General features: G+C 36.7%; 2 protein-coding genes across 2 annotated transcripts in view; one reads left to right on the top strand and one right to left on the bottom strand.

The window, feature by feature from the left end:
• The window catches only part of LOC307163373 (dolichyl-diphosphooligosaccharide--protein glycosyltransferase subunit STT3B-like), a 31012-nt gene extending 26718 nt beyond the window's left edge, over nt 1-4294 (top strand). The window contains exons 12-16 of the mRNA XM_079879399.1: nt 1-152; nt 304-477; nt 2274-2387; nt 2471-2665; nt 3272-4294. The exon at nt 1-152 is cut by the window's left edge and continues 20 nt beyond it. Of these exons, the coding sequence (XP_079735525.1) occupies nt 1-152; nt 304-477; nt 2274-2387; nt 2471-2665; nt 3272-3367 (731 nt within the window). The 3' untranslated portion in view covers nt 3368-4294. The remainder of the gene's footprint in view (nt 153-303; nt 478-2273; nt 2388-2470; nt 2666-3271) is intronic.
• Nucleotides 4295-6231: 1937 nt separating this feature from the next.
• osbpl10a (oxysterol binding protein-like 10a) overlaps nt 6232-22500 on the bottom strand; it is a 31074-nt gene continuing 14805 nt past the window's right edge. The window contains exons 5-13 of the mRNA XM_079879878.1: nt 21422-21613; nt 18224-18416; nt 14455-14585; nt 13868-14014; nt 12880-13330; nt 11342-11528; nt 8322-8504; nt 7987-8140; nt 6232-6651 (exon numbers count right to left, since the gene is read on the bottom strand). Of these exons, the coding sequence (XP_079736004.1) occupies nt 6607-6651; nt 7987-8140; nt 8322-8504; nt 11342-11528; nt 12880-13330; nt 13868-14014; nt 14455-14585; nt 18224-18416; nt 21422-21613 (1683 nt within the window). The 3' untranslated portion in view covers nt 6232-6606. The remainder of the gene's footprint in view (nt 6652-7986; nt 8141-8321; nt 8505-11341; nt 11529-12879; nt 13331-13867; nt 14015-14454; nt 14586-18223; nt 18417-21421; nt 21614-22500) is intronic.

Here is a 22500-nt window from a genome sequence, read left to right as displayed (position 1 = left end):
ATTTCAGAGAGGCGTACTCGTGGCTGCGTCTCAACACCGGCCCACACACACGCATCATGAGCTGGTGGGATTATGGGTATCAGATCGCAGGCATGGCCAACAGAACCACACTAGTGGACAACAACACCTGGAACAGCAGCCACATCGCCCTGGTGATTACAGCAGGATTATAACATCATATCATATTCACATCTCATTTTATAATCAGCTTTTATTTCATTTTATCAGTTTTTATTTAGTTTTTCCACAGGAAGAGACGCCGAACACTGGGAGTCTGATTCCCTCTCTCTGATTGGCTCTCAGGTGGGGAAAGCCATGGCGTCCAATGAGAGCGCGGCGTATGACATCATGAGGCTGCTGGGCGTGGACTACGTGCTGATCGTCTTCGGAGGCGTGATCGGATACGCGGGAGACGACATCAACAAGTTCCTGTGGATGGTGAGGATCGCAGAGGGAGAACATCCCGGAGACGTGCGGGTGAGACGCCGCTACAGATCAGCGGAGAGAAAACATGCATTTTACATCAACAACAGCTGATCTTATCTCTCGCCGTTCCCAAGGCAACATTTGTTCATCTGATATTTTTTTTTGTACTTTTATATAGTAGTATAGTAAATTGTTTTAGTAATTTTGCTATCGTTTGGTCATTTGCTATCAATTTGCTATTTTTTTTAAAATATTTCTATTTAAAAAAAAAAATTGTTAGCTGCAAAGGCAACCAGTTTTTTTTTTTTCATTGTTTTTTTTTTTTTAAGTGTTTCATCTAATATTTACTATATCATCCCAGCTTTATTTCATTTTATTTACGTTTTTATTTGAGTTTTTTAATATTTCTGTTAAGCTTTCTTTTTTCTGTTTTTGTGTAATTTTATCACTTCAACAAAGTTTAAGCTTGAAAAACTTCAAACTAAAATTTTGTTTCTTTTCAATTTACGAAAAATATTTGTAATACTTTTAAGTCAAGTCAAGTCAAGTTTATTTATATAGTGCTTTTCACAACGTAGGTTGTATCAAAGCAGCTTCACAGTATTAAATTAAAACAATACATCAATGTTTGTTTCTAGTGGAACGTCTCTAGTGGAACGTCCTTTTAATTTGAGTAATTGTTTGTGCTTTTGTCATTCGTATTAGTTTTTTTCATATTTCTATTTAGCTTTAATTTATTTTTATTTCAGTTTTAGTTAATTGAAATAAAGCTTAAAAACAAATATAGATTATATGATAAATGATAAATATTAGATGAAACACTTAAACAAAAAAAACTTTTATGTTGCCTCGTCAAATAACTAAAATAAAATAAAGCTAAATAAATAATTTAAGAATAATGCAAAAAAGTGATAGTAGTTTTACTATTAGATAAATAGTTTTAGTCATTTTGTTATTGTTTATTAATTTGCTGTTATTTTTGTTAGTTTATATATATATATATATATATATATTTCTATTTAGCTTTAATTTATTTTATTTCAGCTAGCTGCCAAGGCAACTTTTCTTTTTTGCATTTTGAGTTTTTTTTTAAGTTTTATCTAATATTTATGTTTCATCCCAGCTACATTTTTTTTTATATATATATATTTCTGTTAAGCTTTAATTTTTTTATATAGTTTTTTTTGTCATTTTATCACTTCCACACACAAAGTTTAACTTTGAAGTTTTTCAAGTTCAAGTTTAAGTACTAAAATGACTACAACTAAAACTGAAATAAAAATAAATTAAAACGAAATAGAAATATTTGAAAAGAAAAAACTAATACAAATGACAAAATCACAATTACTAAAATTAAAACAATGTTAAAAGTAGTTTTTGTTAATTGAAAAAAACTTTAATAAATATATAAATATTAGATGAAACACTTAAACTAAATAAAATTATGTTGCCTTGTCAAATAACTCAAATAAAAATAAAGCTAAATAAAATAATAATAAAATAAATAATACAAAATAGTAATAAATATTAAAAAAGCGCGTAGCAAAATTACTAAAACTTACACTAAAATGAAAACTGAAAATATTACAATAAAAGCTCATTTTAAATAAATAACTAAAAATAAATACTTTAACAGTATATAAATAATTCTAAAATCACACTTCTGGTTAACTTTGTACACTAATTATGGTTAACTAGAGATCAGCCAGAGCGCAGCTGGTTAATTTCACATTTACATGTAAAGATCCACTTCTTTCATCTCAAAGCTCTTGATCAGACACGAGATGTTATATGAACAGGAAGTGTGTGTGTCTCTGAATGAGGTGTGTGTGTGTCTGTGTGTTCAGGAGAGGGACTTCCTCTCGCCGCAGGGAGAGTTCAGGGTGGATAAATCCGCGTCTCCGGCGCTGCTCCACTCTCTGCTGTATAAGATGTCCTACTATCGCTTCGGAGAAGTGCAGGTTTGATTCTGCTCACATGACCTGAACTGTGTGACGCTGCTCGTGTGACCTCTGACCTGTCAAACGTGCTTCTCTCTGTTCAGCTGGACTTCAGAACTCCTCCAGGGTTTGACCGAACGCGGAACGCCGAGATCGGGAACAAGGACGTCAGGCTGGAGCAGCTGGAGGAAGCGTTCAGCTCCGAACACTGGCTCGTTCGCATTTACAGAGTCAAAGATCCCCAGAACCGGCTGGAGCGCAACACACACACACACAAACACACACCATCCTCCAGGAAGGTACGAGACTGTATGGAAAAATATTTGCATTTCCAGACTATTTCGTTTTCTATAATAGAAAATGAAGCACTTTTTCATTATGCAAAAATGCAGTTTATAAGCGTTTGGGTTTCTTCTCATGATATTCTTAGCACCGTATTACAAGTTGATCTCTATTAATTCATGTGCATCCACACTCTCGCTTTCTTCATAGTTAGAGGGCAGTGAAGCACAAAGGAAATATGTTATAGTATATATATAAAACTAGAAATTGTAATGCGCAAGCATGCAAAATAATCCCATGTGCATGTGAATATAGTTTCTCAAGGGCATGACAAAGTTTCTTGTGTGCATGCAAAAGTGTATATTTTTGAATATTTTAATTTTAATTTTGTATGTTGTCGCTTCAAGAAAATTAAACGAAAAACCCCTGAGAAAATAATATTTACGGATGCCAGGACTAGATACCAAATATAAAGCTGGAATTAATGCTGTATGAACCATTTATGTTAAATATGGTCTAATTATTGATGACGAATTAAATTTGAGTCTGGAAAAATATGGAATTTTGAAATGGAAACGTGTAGGAAGCCTGTGATGTGGATTTAATGCTGTCGATCTGTGCAGGCGACCAGGAGGAAACGCGGATTCATCAAGAACAAGCTCGTCCTGAAGAAAGGCAAAAGAGTAAACCGGAAACTGAAGCGAACAGGACTAGACTGAACTGAACCGGATCATCTGCTCTGGTTATCATCTTCATCTCACTGGTTCATACTTAGATATGTGTTTGATATGAAAGGGAACAGATTGTTTTTATATGACAGAACAGCAATGTGACACTTTCAGCTGAAGTGTTGAACCAAAGAGCTCATGTTCTCCTCATATCAGACATTTTCACTGACTTGCTGAGCGGAAAATTACTTACACAAAACATTTCAGGCTAAATTTAAGATTTATGGATTTGACTTGTATTTTTGAATTACACCGTTTTAACATAAACGGATAAAGTTAATGTGAAGCGTATTTGTCAGTCATTCATAAATGAAACGGGTCAGATTTCTGCACTCATGCCGTAGTTTATTACATATTTTCAAAATGCATTTATTCAGATAGCTTAGAATCAGCATAAATCTGTTGATTGTGAAAACTGACCTGTTTTATTTATGCATGACAAATATGCAAGTGTATTTTGTAAAAGTGATTTTTGAAAGTGTTCTGATTTTATAGTTTTACTTATTTATATTTTAATGATTCTTTATGAGTTTGTTCATTTAGTTTGGAATATGAATCAAACATGCAATAATTATCAGGACTTTTTGACTTTTTTCTCATGACTTTGAATGGATTTCCTCTGTGATAAATGTATGAAAGTAAATGATTATGTAATTCATAACTCAGATTTTATAGTGCAGTTTAATATGCAAAAATCAATGGAAATCTGCATCTGACGGCTGATCTCACACTGTCACTGATGGGAAGAGGCTCAACTCAGACTTCAACTCACTTTACACTGTCTCTCAACTCTGTACTGGATCTGCTGAAGATTTCCATATTTATTTCTCAGTCAAAAGTTCTTCATATTTTTGTTTTTGTATCAGTTGTAGGCTGATAGTGATGGTCAAATAAAAATAAAAAGTATTTTTGTGTACCAATTGGTATATTGTTTACAAATAAAATTATATAAAAAGGCTTTTCCTGTATATATATATATATATATATATATATATATACATTAAAATTCTGACAGGCGTTGCATTATTGCTGTGCTAATGGTATATCATAATGTCATAATCCCTATATTCCATTAGCTTTATTTAAAAATAAGGATATTATTATGATAAAACCCCTGATGTTTTTGTGTATACAGTAGGCTATAGTGAAATGATATGTGATTATGAATTTTGCACTGCAGTTCAGCGGATGCTCACTAGAGGCCGCTATAACCTCAAACCAGACGAGCAGATCTGAAAAACCAGGTAAACAATGTGGTGAAAGGATATATTTATATGTTATTTGGTTTTAAATGCTTGACTTTTCACTAGTTTTGAATGTCAGAGGCAAGATACAACACTGTGAGTCTGTGACTGCTGAGGCAGGTTTATTTGAAACAGAACTTTCAAAAACATCTCAGATTCAGCTCCTTTTACACATGATCTGATTCAACAGCGTTTAGAAAGACTTTCTGTAAATTATTTACTCTGAGAAAAGCAAGGCATGTTTCATGTTTATTTCAGCACCGATATGAACAGTTTACAGTACGAGCTGCAAAAGGAGCTTAATTTTGATGTGTAAAAGCGCGGTCACATTTGCCATATTAGCGAAATTTCGCGGGCAAAAATAGATCCATTGTGTATAAAGTACAGCTCAAACAGAACTCACTTTCTAACCAAATAAGTTTATTTTGGTCTGCGGGGTGAATTCAAGTCAACAGCTTTAACATTTGCGAAATCTGGGCAATTTATTTCGCAAAATGCGAGAGAACCGGTAAATGTGACCGGGCCTTAAAGGGACAGTTCACCAAAAAATGACCATTCTCTCATTAATTACTCACGTCGTTCCAAGCCATAAGACTTATTTTCATCAAATAAACATTTTTTAATGAGATTTCTGTGCCCTCCATTTAAAGTTTATCCACCCCAAACTTCAAGCTTCAAAAAGTTCATAAAGAGATTGTTTATTTGAGTGTCCGTTCATTGAGCTTGCGATTTCATTAAATTTCTATATGTTCTGAAGATGAACAAAAATCGTATGGGTTTAGAACGACATGAGGGTGATTAATTGATGACACAATGATTATTTATTGATGAACTAACCCATAGACTTATCAGAAAAGTCTTTAACACTTCTACAGATTTATCCAGAATATAATACAGTACTGTCTCTTTAAAAAAAAAAAAAAGTGTATCATACAGCAAGTAGGCTACTGCTGGGAACTTACAAATCAAATCAATGGACTTCACATCAGTGATGCTGTTCATATAAAGTCACAGGATTGAATGAAGGCCTCGATTAAAAAGTGCATCAGAAATCCTTTGCGGAAGAGTGTAAAACCTCTCGGGTAAAATCTCATTTAATGGCCAATTAGTTCTAACAATAGTGTTCTGTCAGGAAGGCTTTAGGAGTCAGAAGTGACTCATGGAGAGGATTTTAATCAGCTGACTGACCACTAGTTCACCTGATCAGCGAAAACACTTTTCATTCCTGTAATCTCGGTTTCATGTCAAATATCAAACATCTTGACAAATATGTCAAGATCACACGCATATTTCACCCCAAAATACTGTTTCGTTTAGATCTTCTTAACTAAAAATATAAGAAACTGAAGCTTATTTTAATACATTAGGATTTATTTCAAAATAAATATACATTGTGATAGTATTAGTAGTATCAGTACTAGTTAATGCTGATTTAAATAAAATATTATATTACAATATTTTTTCTGTAATTGAGTAAAAAAATACGATATTGCAGTAATGACAATTTAAGTGTGAAATTCAAAATGTAACAAATCTTATATATGACATATATATTTATTACATAATTACTATATACTTATACTTTATTATTTAATTTCTTATAGATTCTTATTATCTCTTGATTTTGGGGTGAAATATGAGCTGGTTTAAGATCTAAAGCATGAATATGAACATCTCGTCCATATTGTTAAATGCATTCAAATCATCTAATGGCAGATCATCACATTAATACTGTGTACATGTTATATGCTCAAAAACTCAGTTAGATAATTGTGAAAAATAATATATAATTTATATAGTGTATAAAAGTCTATTCTATGATCCAGGTTTTCATATATACACATTGGTTTACAGTTTATACAGTGTGATGCATTATAATGCATGATAACCCAGTCTGTGTTTTTTGCTGTTTGTCTTGATTCCCTGTGTTGTTCTGATCAGCGGTCAGCCGGTCGGTCGTCTCTCTCCTGTGGTTTGTAGTTTATCTCAGTCTGTTTTCCACAGTGGGTTTCTGTAGACCCATCCGTCACCCTGCACAGACACACACACAGATTCACACAATACAGCTCCAGAAAAACTGTTAACAATGGTTTCATATTAGAGTGATAAACATCACAATCTAAATGGTCCCCTTTTTTCTAAGTAGCTTTTTAATTTGTTTTGTTTACATTTGCAGTTTGTCACATTTCAAACTATGGAAGTTTGTTTCATAGTTAGTTCATAACTCGCAAATCTGACTTTATTTCTCGCGATTGCATGTTTATATTTCACAATTCTGACTTGTTTTTTCTTAGAATTGTGAGATATAAATAGGGATGCACCGATATGAAAATTTTGGCCGATACCGATAATATATTATAACATAACGATAATTCTTTATATTTGAAAGCCGATATATTGACTGATAAATCTAAATCCAATTTTTTTTATCATTTTTGAGAGCCTGATTACAAAAACAAAAGTCTCATCATTAAAATCCATGTGCCAGCCCACAATTATTATGTTCTCATTATAATTTTATGTAGCCGATATGACAGACTTGCGCTGCACATTAAGCACTTACCTGTATTTTCCTTTTTGAAGTGATTTCAGTCATATTTCAAACAATTAAAAACCATGCATCTGAAGTTTCTCAGCTGAAGGAAATAATGCATTATTTATCGGCTTTAATGTATTGGCCAAATTTTCATATCGGGACAAAAACAATAAAAAACGAACATATATCAGCCAATACTGATATGGTGGCGGATATATCGTGTATCCCTAGAAACAAACTCAGAATTAAAAAAGGTAATTGCAACTTTTATTATAAGGGTGTTTACATGACAAAGTGCCAAAAACGGAAAGTTTTTTTATTTTTCGTTTTTGAAAAGTTTTGCATACAGACGACAACATTGTCAAAATGATCCCCGTTCACACGGATCCGCGAATCCGTGTATTCTGCTGCCAGGCCAGTAGATGGCGATGTCACTTTGTAAAGAAACAACTTCACCATTTTCACAAATTAACGTTTTTATAGTTTACACAAAGAAAATGATGGTAACATTTTCAAAAAATTGCACTTTGAAACCCGTTTTCAAAACTTTTAATTTTCAGGCCCTCAAAACACCGTTGTCTTGTAAATGAACAACCAAACCGATAAAAAGTTTCTGTTTTTAGTTTTATTGTCGTGTAAACGCCCCCAAACACTTCTGAGAAAAAAGTCAAATTTGCGAATTATGAACTTGCAATTGCAAGTTATAAAGTCTGAATTATGAGCTATGAACTCAAACAGTTTATTCTGTAGTGTAAACAAGCGTCCATATCAAACCCAGTTCAGTCTGTCACACGAACACGTTTCTGAGTCGGTCTGGGTCATGAACGCACCTCTTTGCTGAAGTATTTGGGTTTCCAGGGCATGTTGTTGGTGTCTCTCTGTCTCTCGTCGGATCGCTGGGATTCCTCTAACCGATGCTTGTGTTCAGTGGCCAGATCAATGTTTCCTTCCTTCAGAGCCGCGGTCACGTGAGACCAGAGACGCCTGAGCTCAAACACACACACACACAGACCGGCAGAATATCACAACTAACATACAAAAATTAAGAAAACCATATATTCATAAGATTTTGGGATACGCAATAATGTTTTTTTTAAAGAAGTCTCCCCTGCTCACCAAGGCTAAATTTATTTTAGTAAAAAACAGTAATATTGTGAAGAATCACCTGGACTCGCGCCGGCCCTGTTTCTCCACCGGGCGAATCATCTTCCTGATGACGGGCAGTTTGTTGGTGTCGATCACTTTGGTCTCTCCGCTGCTGTATGTGAACTCGAGCGTCCCGTTCCACTCGCCCTGAGCTTTACAAACAACCGTCCCGCTGGAGTTCTGCTTCACCTCTGCACTTACCCTGAAACACACACACACACACACACACACACACACTCATCATCATCATCATCACTCTGAGACTTCTCAATTACGTCTCCTTTAAAGGTGCAGTATGTAAGAATGACAACTAGTGGTCGAAATAGGTACTGTAGTCCAAATTCAAAATATCAGAGATCGTCGTTTCTCCCGCCTCCTCAGACGCGACGCTCACACAGGTTACCAGTTCGAGCACACACAACAGGAACGAGCGCAATGGACCCAATTGGCAAATTGGCAACGTGCAGTTTAACAGACCAAAACAATAACAAACATTCCAGCCTGGAAACGCACATTTCAAAAGTAAAATAACTGGCTGTAAAAGTGTTTTTTAGAGAAATTAGTATGTGAACTTAGTATGTTTCCTCAATATATGCAAACATATTATGGTATTTTTATGCTTTAGTAGAATGAAAAAGTTACATACAGCACCTTTACAGTTTTTTACGATTGCTATGACAGATTTTTCAATACATTTAACAATTTTCCAAAACTCTTAACACAGTTAGCACTACATCCGTCTGTGTAAGCTATACTATTAACACATTTCTTGTTGCTTTAACACAAAATGCATACAATTAACACAAATTTAAAATGCTTGAACTTCTTTTACACACAAGCTCAAACGAGACCAAAACAATGGATTTTTACTGCCAAATTTACCAATGCTTTAACACTGTATGTCAGAACAGATAACACCATGTTCTAAACCTAACCTTACAGGCTAAAGTCAAGGTAAACAGCTGCTTATATTGTGAAATTGAAACACAAATATATCCCCTGTATTTTATTCTATTCTTACTGAGAAACAGCTGATTGAAGTTATGCAAATATGGGACAATGTGGCATTCCACCATTCCTGTCTATAGTCACAGCCTGGTTTGACGCCCATCAGAGGATGATGTCCATTTCCCTTGCCCCTTACTTCCCTTTCCTCAACCCCATTGAGGAGTCTTCTCAGCCTGGAGATGAAAGGTTTTTGACCATAGTCCACAGGACCAAATGTCCCTCCTGTATGCAAAAGATGCTGCATACCAAGACATCACAGCTGAACATTGCCAGGGGTGGATAAGGCATGTTACTGTAAAAGATTCTTCCCAAGATGCCTTGCCAGGGAAGATATCAGGTGTGATGTGGATGAGAACATGTGGACAAATGCAGAAGACTGGGCAGATTAGAAGATGGCCTTTTCTGTTTGTATATTTTGTATTTTCACATACAGTAATACTGTAAAAGCTATATTGCATATTTTTGTTATCTTGCAGAAATGTCCTGTTGCAAATAAAGCCGTTACTGCAGCAATTCTGTCTCTGTCATCTTTTTTTCATAAACCATACATTCTATAAAGCTAAGAAGGGTAATTTATTTTGTTGTATTGAATTTCTGCTGCAAAAAAACAACAACAAAATGCATTTACATTACAAACAAAACAAAAATGTAGAGAGACTTCAAAAGAAACTGCAGTGCAAAACATAAATCTATGATCAATACAATATCTGTAGATATACTGTAATAGATATAATATAATATATCTATAGAATAATATGTCTGTTGTATAAGGGCAGACCTGACACATATAAAATAATGCAGTTTCTGTAATTCCATCTGATGTTAGTGTTTTTTATGACATTGTGCTATGATTGACTAAATGTTCCTGGTGGAAGAGAACATGTGTTAATGTTTTGGTAGACATGGTGTATTGTGTTAGTGTATTATTGTATATTGAAAATTAGTTTTGCAGTTTAGTTTATAATGTGTGATTTTGAGCATGAAATTAACCGTTTTGCCAATTGTGTGTTTTAGGTGTGTTGGTGCGTTAAGAGTTTAGGAAACTTGTTAAATGTATTGAAAAATCTGTCATAGCGATTGTAAAAAACTGTAAGTATGAACATAAGGCACTCACATTTAAATCATTTTTGTGGGCGAAATACAGTAATTACAATAGGAATCCATGCAATTAGGGCGAAAGATTTTGACACGGGTTAAAGTTGGACAATGGAGCATTTTTGCCTGAGAAAATTTACTGACGTGACAAAGTCCTTCCGGGAAATTCGTATTTATGAGTAGGGAAGTCGTAATTAAGATGTCAGGTGCGTTCAAATAACTTTGGTCGGAGCAAGATGGGATAATTTGTCGGTGTGGTATTTGTCCCGCCCCTCCTCGACTGTGATTGGACGGCTTGGTAAAAAGTGACAGTGATGAGTGCTGCATTTTACCCATATTCTTTAACTCTCTGCGCCCAGAAAAAAAACTTGAAATAACACTCAGCATGAAATGAACGCTCACCCCTCGTCGCATCTGCTGGTGTTTTTAAATACATGGCGTTCCCTTTGAAAACAATTTAAAATAATACTTTGGTGAACACACAACCTTAAAGTTGGCATGAAACGTAAGTTGATATAGTCTTTTCTTCCCTATTGTGACGTATTTCCGAGTGAGACACTTCTGGAACAAGAACAAATGTGGGCGGGGCTTGATTTTGTCTGTGAGGAATTGATGGGATGGTGGTGGTTTGCTATTGGTGGATCTCATGTGAGTGACAGGTTGCCCCGCCCACATCAGCAGAGAAGAGAAGAGATGCTGCAAGAGGAAGTTATTCTGATTCAAGATTACGAGGCACATGAATTAAAAACAATAATGATGTGAACGGATAAATCTATTTAATTTAAGATAAACGCTGCAATATTCCATAAAAAATAAGAACTGTCAATTTTGAAAATCCAAAAGAAAATCCAGAGTTTATTACTCGTAATTATGACTTTGTGGTGACATTCATGCATAAATCCGATCTTTCCAACACGACGTGAGTGCAGCACTGACCTGTGAACTTTCCCCCCGTAGAAGGGTTTGGTGTGAAACGTGACGCTGGCCGAGTATCCCGTCTGTGCGCAGCTGATGGAGACCTTTCCCCCCAACTCCACCCACGGCACAGTGATGATGGATCGAGCGAACGCACTCGGGAATGTAAACACGTACTCCTCACCGTGATCCCGCAGGTGTAACACACCTGATGAGCAAAGGTACAAACTGCGTAAAACAAAGACTGAACATTTTTGTATGATGTGTATAGAGGTTAGGTCACCATGACATGTTCCTGGATCAACATATTTTGTTGATCCTGGAATAACATTCCTGTCCCATAATTTAGTCCTTACCCTATCCCTACCCCTAAACCCATAACTTTTCCCTAAAATCAGAGGGAAATGATAGGTGAATAACACTGATGTTGAAGCGCCTCACCCTGAGTCTAAGCCTAAACTTGACATAAACTGTAAACTTGTCCCTCAAATCTGATTGGTTGATTGGAAAGTTGTTCCAGGATCAATAAAGATGTTGATCCGGGAACATGTGGTTCACCATAGAGGTTATGCGTGTGACGTCACTTTCACCGTAGTGGCAAAAAGTGCTAGCATTAGTTTTCAGTGCTGTGAATGCCACGAAAAACACACAAAACACATCTAAAACGGGAAAAAGCTTTGAAATTGATTGTATAAATAGATTTGACAAGAAATCTGAGGTATATTTTTACAGCCTGCCGAGAGCTGCAGAACAGAGAAGCAAATGGATCGCTGCAATTCATAGAAACAACTGTGGATTTGCAGTTATCATTTTGTGTCAATATGTTGAATTTAGGGGTTAAAATCATACCCTATATATTGTATTGTTATATATTGCATTGTCAACTCCTCAATTAAATATTTACCATCGTATATTCTGCATAATTGGATGTTTTTAAATAAACACCTATAGATTAGACCTACCTATATTGTATTTATATAAAGCATTCACAGGCAAATTTGTTTTATGTATTTCCCCGACGTCGAAATCAGGCTCATATAAATGTCAGGAGACACGATTCCTGCTGGATGTCAATATCCATGGATCACTGGATCTTTGGTAAGTTACAAGGAACACTATATCGAGTCCAACCTTTAGTTTAATAATCGTTCGCTTTACTCGCGTTTTCACAGTTTCTCCTATTAAATCCAGTCACACATCAGCTCTTCTGCCACTGTCAATGACGTTTACAATTCCCTCGATTGTAAAGATTCTTGGTAACACTTTACAATAAGGTTCATTAGTTAACTGCATTAGTTAGCCTAAACTAATAATGAACTGCACTTATACAGCATTTATCAATCTTTGTTAATGTTAATTTCAACGTTTACTAATACTTAATTAAAATTTTGTTAACTTTAGTTAATGCACTGTGAACTAACATGAACAAAGTTTGACAAATACAGTAACAAATGTATTGCTCATGATTAGTTAATGATAGTTAATACATTAACTAATGAACCTTATTGTAAAGTGTTACCAGATTCTTTTATTGACTAGATGAAGAGAGCGTCACCAACCTTCTCCCACCATGGAGACGCCGACTGACATTCCCATGAACTTGCTCTTGGTCCAGATGTGTGCGTTGACACACATGCCTCTCTCCTCACACTCACAGTAAAACCCAGACACCGGAGGATGATGGGAAACCTGCTCCGCCACAAAACGCACCCTGTAATATTCTGACTCCGCCCCCGCCGCCTCCTGATTGGTCGCATGAGTCACACGTTCCCGAGGAACCGCCCACGAGCAGCAAAAGGTCTCGCCCAGCACAGGGTTGTAGGGTTTCTTGGCGACGGCGCCCTTGCGTCCTTCATGGAAGGCGGTCATGTAGTACTCGACGAAACGCACCATGCGCTCCTCCGGCGTGTTTCCCGCAGAGATGGACAGGAACAGGTCCGGGTGCGCCATGAAGTTAGCGTACATCTCCAGCAATGAACGCTTCTCCAGGATGAATGTGGGAAGAACAACCTGCACAAACCACACAGAGAGACTCTGTAATGTCAAATGAAACTCTGATGTTATCTGATACTCATGTGTTGTGTACAGTTGTAATCAAAATTATTCAACCCCCATTGCAAATCAGGTTTATTGGCAAAATTTGCAGACTTTCGCTGTTTGCAGTGAACAAATGAAAGAAAAGTAATTGAAATGTTTCAAGTGGTTTCCCCAAATTCAACTGAAAATGCAACTTTTAATGACTTCTGCAGTCTCAAAATAATTCAACCCCCTGTATAGAGTCCCTCACAACAGCACAAACCTGCAAAACAGGTGTTGTCTCACTAATCAAGGGCTTCATTAGTAGCAACAGGTGTGCTTGAGCTAGAACACATGAAAGACCTGAACTGGCTAGGTTCGTTAAGTGTCTGCATGTTAGAAATATGGCTAAGTCAAAAGAATGGTCCAAAAAGTTAAAAGAAGATATCAGTAAAACCTGCACAAAGCACACAGAGAGTAATGAAACTCTAATGTAATCTGATCCGTGTGTGTTGTGTATGTCCTCCGCACCCGTGTGAGGTCCATGCCGAGTTTGAGCTGAGACAGCAGATGCAGAATAACACTCCTCTGGTCCTCCAGCACTCCCAGATCTTCTTCAGAGTTACTGTCTGAGTCCATCACCTCCTCCTCAGGAGGAATCAGCTTCATCCCCTCCGGCTGCAAACACACAGTCAAGAAGCTACAAAAGCTTTCTATTTCAGATAAATGCTGTTCTTTTGAGCTTTCTATTCATCAAAGAATCCTGAAATAAAAATGTAAATAACTGTTTTCAACATTGATAAGAAATGCTTCTTGAGCATCAAATCTTAATATTATACTGATTTCTGAAGGATCATGTGACACTGAAGACTGGAGTAATGATGCTTTGATCACAGGAATAAATTACACTTTACTATATATTCACATAGAAAACATCTGTTTTAAATTGTAATAATATTTCACATTACAGTTTAATTAATCAAATAAATGCAGCCTTGGTGAGCAGAAGAGACTTCTTTTAAAAACATTAAAAATCTTACCGATCCCAAACGTTTGACTGGTAGTGTATATGCATTATACACAGTGTTATTCGGGTCTCAGAGAGTGCGTGGTCTCACCTCAGTGTTGTGCTGCAGGTTCTTCTTCCTGAGGGAGGGCGAGGGCTCAGTGGAGCTCAGGGTAGCAGCACCACCGTTCCTCAGGCCTTCTTCTGAGGGCGACTTCGGGACGGTCCATACAGGAACATTCACTGCAGGAATGAAGAGCACATGACCAGCGGTCAGCAGATACACATCACTCTTAAACTCAAAACCAGAGCAATTAGTGACAGTCCGTCAGCGCTGATGCTGAAAAGACCAGCGATAACCAAACCTAATTTAGCTGGAACTGCATGACCAGTGGAAACCAGCAAACACCTTATAGCCAGCTTTTTTTCAGCAGAGGAAGGAATCACATCATTTTCAATACAAACATGTGCTGCTGCTTTAACCTCCACATGAAAAGCATGAATTGCTAATACCAACATGTTATTTATTTTTAGAAATATAGCAAATTAATTTGATATTAATTCAACACTTCGGAGGGTCTGGCAGCCGTTCAGTGTGTTGTGAAAAGATGTGTTAAGCTCTTGTACTGATGCACAAACATCTCATAAATTGGTTTCGTATCAAAGCGTCATCAGGGCTGGATGAACTTGGCTTCTGCTCTCATAATATTTCTGATAACAGATGTCAAGTTGTCCTTACATTCAGACAGATTCAGCCATGTACAACTTATCACAGAACTGATATATATATATATATATATATATATATATATGTGTGAGAACTAACAGTAATTGAGAAAACATATAGTTTGTCTCTGTACTCATGTAGATTACTGAACTTTAAATTAATAAATAAATATTACATTTAAACATTTTATCCAAAGCAACTTTCATTGCATTCAAGGTACACGTTTGATCAGTTTTATAAATAAATTAAATTAAATTAATAATTCATAAACAAATGATATAAATAAATAAAGACTTCAGTAAAGATGCATCAAAAAGAAAACAGTGCATCAAACTGGACCTGTTCAATGTTCTTAAAAACAGTCTCTTTCAAGGAAGTAAAAATTAAGATAGGTGTGTTCGACTTGAAGTGGCACTGCGCAGACCGATCAGTGTATTACATCAATGTGATAATCTCAAGCCAACATAAATCTTAAAATATATTCAAATATATATATATATATATATATATATATATATATATATATATATATATTTATTTATTTTTATATATATATATATATTTATATATATATATATATATATATATATATATATATATATATATATATATATATATATATATATATATATATATATATATATATATATATATATAAAAGCAGAAAATAATGTAGGGCAAGATCCACTACATCAACACAGCATATATATCTGACAGCATCAAGCATCACTTAAGATTAATTTTTAATTTCTCAAACTGCTGGGGGGAAAAAATCCTCATACAGACCATGCAGAGAAACATCCATGCACAAATGAGAACAGAATATGTGCAATGTTCTGACTGATCATTGTGATGACAAGCAAACAGATCATGCAAGCAAAACACAAAATATGTATTTACCTGATTGGCATTTCCTTCGTTTGGATCTGCAGGCCCCGCCCCATCCAAAGCCCCGCCCCTTTCCGAGACACGCCCATTCACAATCCCCTGTCAGAGCCCCGCCCTCTCATTACATATAGCTAGCCCCTAATAGACCTCAGTCAGAGATCAAAGGTGTCATCTGAATTTTAATTCATTAAATTCATTTCTGTAACATCAGAAACATTCAGAGCGATCAGTTTAGGATTCAGTCCATCCAGTATATACCAATAGTGTCTCTCCAAACACAAGAAACAGAACCTGAGATCTGAAGATCAGAAATAATAAACATACAATATTCAGACCAGGAACAGAGTCATTCAGCTCTCAAGTGTTTATCCTCAAACGTGTCCATTCATATCAAGGAGTTCTCGTGAATCAACATAAAAAAAAAGATCAAACATAAAACAAAATCAAATCTAAAGTCACGGCGATTGATCTTGACGCCCAGAGTGAAGCACCTGAGTCCGTGTCAGGGTTTTACTGGGTCCACTGTGTCGTCGAGTTTTCAGGCACCTGTGTGTTTCTTTGGCATGTGGTTCATCATCCAGCATTGAAAACAACAGGAAACAGATTCCAAACACTCATACTGAATCATGCATTAAAGGGACAGTTCACCCAAAAATGAAAATTAGCCCATGATTTACTCACCCTGAAGTCATCCTAGGTGTATATGACATTCTTCTTTCAGACGAATACAATCAGTTATATTAAAAAAATACTTTTATGATGGATAGATGCACTTCTATGATGGATAGACGCACTTTTATGATGGATAGATGCACTTTTATGATAGATAGATGCACTGATGGATAGATGCACTTTTATGATGATAGATGCACTTTTATGATGGACAGATGCACTTTTATGATGGATAGATACACTTTTATGATGGACAGATGCACTTTTATGATGGATAGATACACTTTTATGATGATAGATGCACTTTTATCATGGATAGATGCACTTTTATGATGACAGATGCACTTTTATGATGAATAGATGCACTTTTATGATGAATAGATGCACTTTTATGATGATAGATGCACTTTTATGATGATAGATGCACTTTTATGATGATAGATGCACTTTTATGATGAATAGATGCACTTTTATGATGATAGATGCACTTTTATGATGGATAGATGCACTTTTATGATGATAGATGCACTTTTATGATGAATAGATGCACTTTTATGATGATAGATGCACTTTTATGATGGATAGATGCACTTTTATGATAGATGCACTTTTATGATGATAGATGCACTTTTATGATGGATAGATGCACTTTTATGATGATAGATGCACTTTTATCATGGATAGATGCACTTTTATCATGGATAGATGCACTTTTATGATGGATAGATGCACTTTTATGATGATAGATGCACTTTTATGATAGATGCACTTTTATGATGATAGATGCACTTTTATGATGATAGATGCACTTTTATGATGGATAGATGCACTTTTATGATGGATAGATGCACTTTTATGATGGATAGATGCACTTTTATCATGATAGATGCACTTTTATGATGGATAGATGCACTTTTATGATGATAGATGCACTTTTATGATGGATAGATGCACTTTTATGATGATAGATGCACTTTTATCATGGATAGATGCACTTTTATCATGGATAGATGCACTTTTATGATGGATAGATGCACTTTTATGATGATAGATGCACTTTTATGATAGATGCACTTTTATGATGATAGATGCACTTTTATGATGGATAGATGCACTTTTATGATGGATAGATGCACTTTTATGATGGACAGATGCACTTTTATCATGGATAGATTTTATGGACTTCAAAACAGAAACAGCCATTCACTGCCATTATAAAGCTTGGAAGAGCCAGGACAGATATAACTCTGACTGTATTCTTCTAAAAGAATAATGTCATATACACCTATGATGACTTCAGGGTGAGTAAATCATGGGCTAATCTTCATTTTTGGGTGAACTATCCCTTTAAGAACGGTTTCATCTGTGATCAGCACAAATACAAATGACACAATCAGGCACAGAACTGAACGAACAAATGAAGAACCAAAATACAGATGAATCACACAGACACCGAACATGCAAACAGCCCTTCAGCAGCATTTATTGCACACGTTTATCTGCAAGCGTTCCGTTATATACGGACAGGGGCCGCAGTGGACCTCGGCCGGGTCTTTGGCCGGTTCAGTCTGTCGGGCGTCCGTGTCGGACTCACCGCGGTTGTGACCCGGCTGAGCGCTGCGCGTGTGTAATATAGTCAGGCATTCTCCCAGACAGCTCAGTGTGGCGGCAGACGTGGCCTTCAGAAGCAGCAGGTCCTGATCCAGACAGGACAGGGATCCTCCCGCCGGAAGAGACTCGATGGACTGGACCAGACTCTTCTGCTGACCCTCGGCCTGCGACATGACCTGAGGAAACCAGGAAAGCAGGTTTTAACCGAGGTTGACCAGCAGGTGGCACCGTTCAGCACTGACTAACCAGGTGTTACACTGGTAAAAACATCACGTGTTCACTGTTACTACAGTCATTCACTAATCTAAGATGAACTGTGGAAAAATCACACCTTTTTCTTCAGTAGAGCTGCTTTACTGCTGAATTTAATTTGTTTCATAATTGATTAACTTTGTGACACTGACATTTATATAAATACACTACACTGCAAGAAATGAATACTTTTATTCATCAAGGACACATTAAATTGATCAAAAGTGACAGTAAAGACATTTATAATGTTACAAAAGATTCTATTTCAAATAAATGCAGTTCTTATGTATCAGTTTCACTTCCCACACAAATATGAAACTGTTTTCAACACTGATAATAATCATAAATGTTTCTTGATCATCAAATCATAATATTAGAATGATTTGTGAAGGATCATGTGACACTGAAGACTGGAGTAATGATGCTGAAAATTCAGCTTTGATAACAGGAATAAATTACACTTTAATATCTATTCACATAGAAAACAGATATTTTAAATTGTAATAATATTTCGCTGTTTTTACTGTGTTTTTGATCATGTACAATAGTTACATGAAATTAAAATTGGTGCCTTAGTTTCTTTACAGCACTCTTGGCACGTTATTATGAAAAATAAAAGTGTTTATCTTCATAATCTTTCCTCAAACTTCCTCCACCTCTGAATGACTTTCCTTTATTGATGAAATCGAGGGCATGAATGTTGAACTGAAGTCACTGGATGATGTGTGTGTGTGTGTGTGTGTGTGTGTGTGTGTGTGTGTGTGTGTGTGTGTGTGTGTGTGTGTGTGTGTGTGTGTGTGTGATCTGACAGACGAGGTAATAATGTTTCAGCTGACGCAGGACTTTAATTCACTGAATGATGTTCTGGCACAGAAATGAAACCCGACAGCTCAGAACTGAGGAGAAACATCTCTGCCGTGCATTTCTATTAAATGAAGAAGATGTTTCAGGAGAAAGTGTGTGTTAAAACGCAGTGAACAGGAGGTGTGTTAGTTACATTTATGCATTAGGTAGATGCATTTATTATTTAAGTGATTTACATTAATAAAATGCATACCCTAAATTCAAGGCAAGTCTCCTCGGATAAAAGCATCTGCCACATGCATAAATGTAAGAAACTCATAAACGGTGTAAATGTAGCGTTTAATAATGCTTTTAATATTCAGTATGAATTACCGTAAACATATATCATGCAACATACAGTGTATATGAGAAACATTAGATGATATTAATGAGAAATGTTTCAAATGCACATACATTTGATTTTGTGGATGATGGGTGTGGCGAGGGGGGCGTGGTTTTGCGGAGTCTGTAGCGGGAGAGAGAGGACGGAGCAGAGCGGAGCGTAAGTAGGTCAAGTGCAGATGATGAACACCTGTGTCTGATTTCAGTAATTGGCGTGGAGAGACCGCATATAAGCCGGAGCGCGGCAGAGAGAGAGAGAGAGACGAGCTGGGACCTCGCGTGTGCTGTCGGAGATCGAGAGAAACGTCTAAAGAGAATTCTGAGTTATTGTTTGTTTATTGCTGTGTACATGCACGGTGAACGCGCTTTGTGCGCACCTTTTTGTTTATACGAAAAAGAGTGAATAAAACGTGAGTCCCAGCTCAAGCCGACCCCTGTCTTCTTCCTTCCTTATTATTACTGAACTGAACCTTATCACAATGGGAAATTAATCTTTTAATTAAACTCTTAATTTCCTAGAACGCCATTTAATGTTGATATTTATTATTTATTACAAAGATGTTAAAAACAATGTGGGGTGATTTTGTAGTGCTATATGAAAAATGTTAAATCTGATTTGATGGTTAATAGTTTTGACACCATTGAATCAGTTCAGAAAGAAATGCATTTCTATTTTTCAATCATTTTAATAATAATAATAAATATAATTGTTCTTAATGATAATGAACCATATTAAATTAAAATATGTTTTGTCTCACTACTGGTCTAATTAAAATGTCATTAAAGGGGGGGTGAAATGCTCATTTTCACTCAATCTCCTGTTAATCTTGAGTACCTATAGAGTAATATTGCATCCTTCATATCTCCAAAAAGTATTTTGTTTTATTATATTAATCAAAGAAAGATAGGGTGTACCGAGTCTTTCCGGAAAAAACCGAGCGGCTGGGGGCGGGCCGTGTGGGCGAAGCTTAGCTGTGCTAACGCGCCGAGCTAGTGACAACACACAGAGACATTATTTGTTCAACAGTTACTCACCGTCCGGTTCCAACGCACGACCGTGAACCTTTATTGCGACTGCTCGATCCTTAAGCATTAGACGATCTGGGCTTTGTTTATAAAACAATCATCGTCGAAATGCAGGGAACAAACAGTCTACACCTCCGTTTATGCTCAGGAAAAACAAACTCCATCCACGGGTTCCTTAACGCTGGGTTCTTTGGGAATCTGTGCAGGGTTGTCTTGCCCTGGCAACCAAAAACACACTTCTTTGGTGACATTGACTTCCCAAAAGCCGGGCAGGGCGCTTTGATGGCGAACTGCTTTCACTCTCTTGCTCTAGTCTACGAGTGCGTGCGCGCGTGCGTCTTTCCGAGGGAAGTGCCCTTTGGACCCATATAAGGAAATTCCGCCCTCTCTTACGTAAGACAGAGCCATACTCGAAAAAAACTTCCCGAAACTTGTGACAAACCGGAAGGACAATTTTTGGAACAAAAATACTCCTTCAAACGTACAACTTAACTTTTGAAACTTTGTCCATGTTTAGCATGGGAATCCAACTCTTTAACGGTGTAAAAAACTCAGTATGCATGAGACAGCAATTCACCCCCCCCTTTAAATGTGTGTGTGCGTGTGTGTGTGTGTGTGTGTGTGTGTGTGTGTGTGTGTGTGTGTGTGTGTGTGTGTGTGCGTGCAAGAGTGTGTTTGAGTGTGTGCGGGTGTGTGTGTGTGTGTGTGTGTGTCTGACCTCTTTGACCTCCAGCAGGCGCTCTGGATACTGGTGTTTGGCTCGGCGTGCGGCCGCTGGAGACTTGTGGTGTGTGACAGTGACGATGTTGCTCTGGGGTCCGAGATGAGAAAGACTCCTCTGAGACGCAGGAGAGGAAGAGGGAGGAAGAAGAGAGAAGCTGCGCGTGCGACTCGAGGAACCTGACGAACCCTGACTCCCAGAGAGAGAGAGAGAGAGAGAGAGAGAGAGAGAGAGAGAGTGAGAGAGACAGAGAGAGACAGAGAGAGAGAGAGAGAGAGTGAGAGAGAGAGACAGAGAGAGGGACATAGAGTCAATTAAAATCCTATTAAAATCAATTAGAATCAATTAAAATCCTAGATTTGACTAATTTTACAAAAATTGCTGCCAAACTGTTACAAACAGTTTGCTCAATTTTTTCTTTTCTTGTGGTTTAAATCGCCATTTTTGCCTGACCCAACAAGAAATGTAACAATTGACACAGATGACGAAGTTTTTCACATATTTAAACCCACACATAAACACTTTCATTGAAAACACCACATCAAAAGAAGAAAAAAGTTTTTTCAAGATATCAAATAAAGGTTTTAACCTCACACAGTGCATAAACGCATGAACAATAGTCTCCTTTTCCAAACGAAAAGGGCAACCTTCAGTCACTAATTTATCAAGGAGACAAATACATTTACTGCAAGAGCACCATGTAACTCTCCACTGTAAATCCCCAGTGTTTTTGACTAATGGTGACTTGTTATACAAGGATCTCCATTCTGGTTTTTCATTAACCGCAAGATTGAGTAAATTTCGCCATGGTGTGTCACACTTGTTAAAGATTTCTTATTAAAAGCTTTTACACAAACCTTGTACAGTTCTTTTCCAAGTGCAACATCTGAACCCACAATCATTACTTCTTTACAATCTAAAAACATACTGTTGAGTTCTCCCAAAATGGGAGATATACCCAACTTTGGAAAAGAGAGAGAGAGAGAAGCCGCGTTTCCATTACCCTTCAAATTGCGCAAATTGAAATTGCGAATTGAAAATACGCCCAATGGAAACACGTCAATTTCGCAAAAACT

This window comes from Squalius cephalus (genome assembly GCF_949319135.1).
Source record: "Squalius cephalus genome assembly, chromosome: 8".
NCBI lineage: Eukaryota > Metazoa > Chordata > Actinopteri > Cypriniformes > Leuciscidae > Squalius > Squalius cephalus.
The sequence above is the reverse complement of the archived record's forward strand: the minus strand, read 5'-3'. Positions and strand labels throughout refer to the sequence as shown.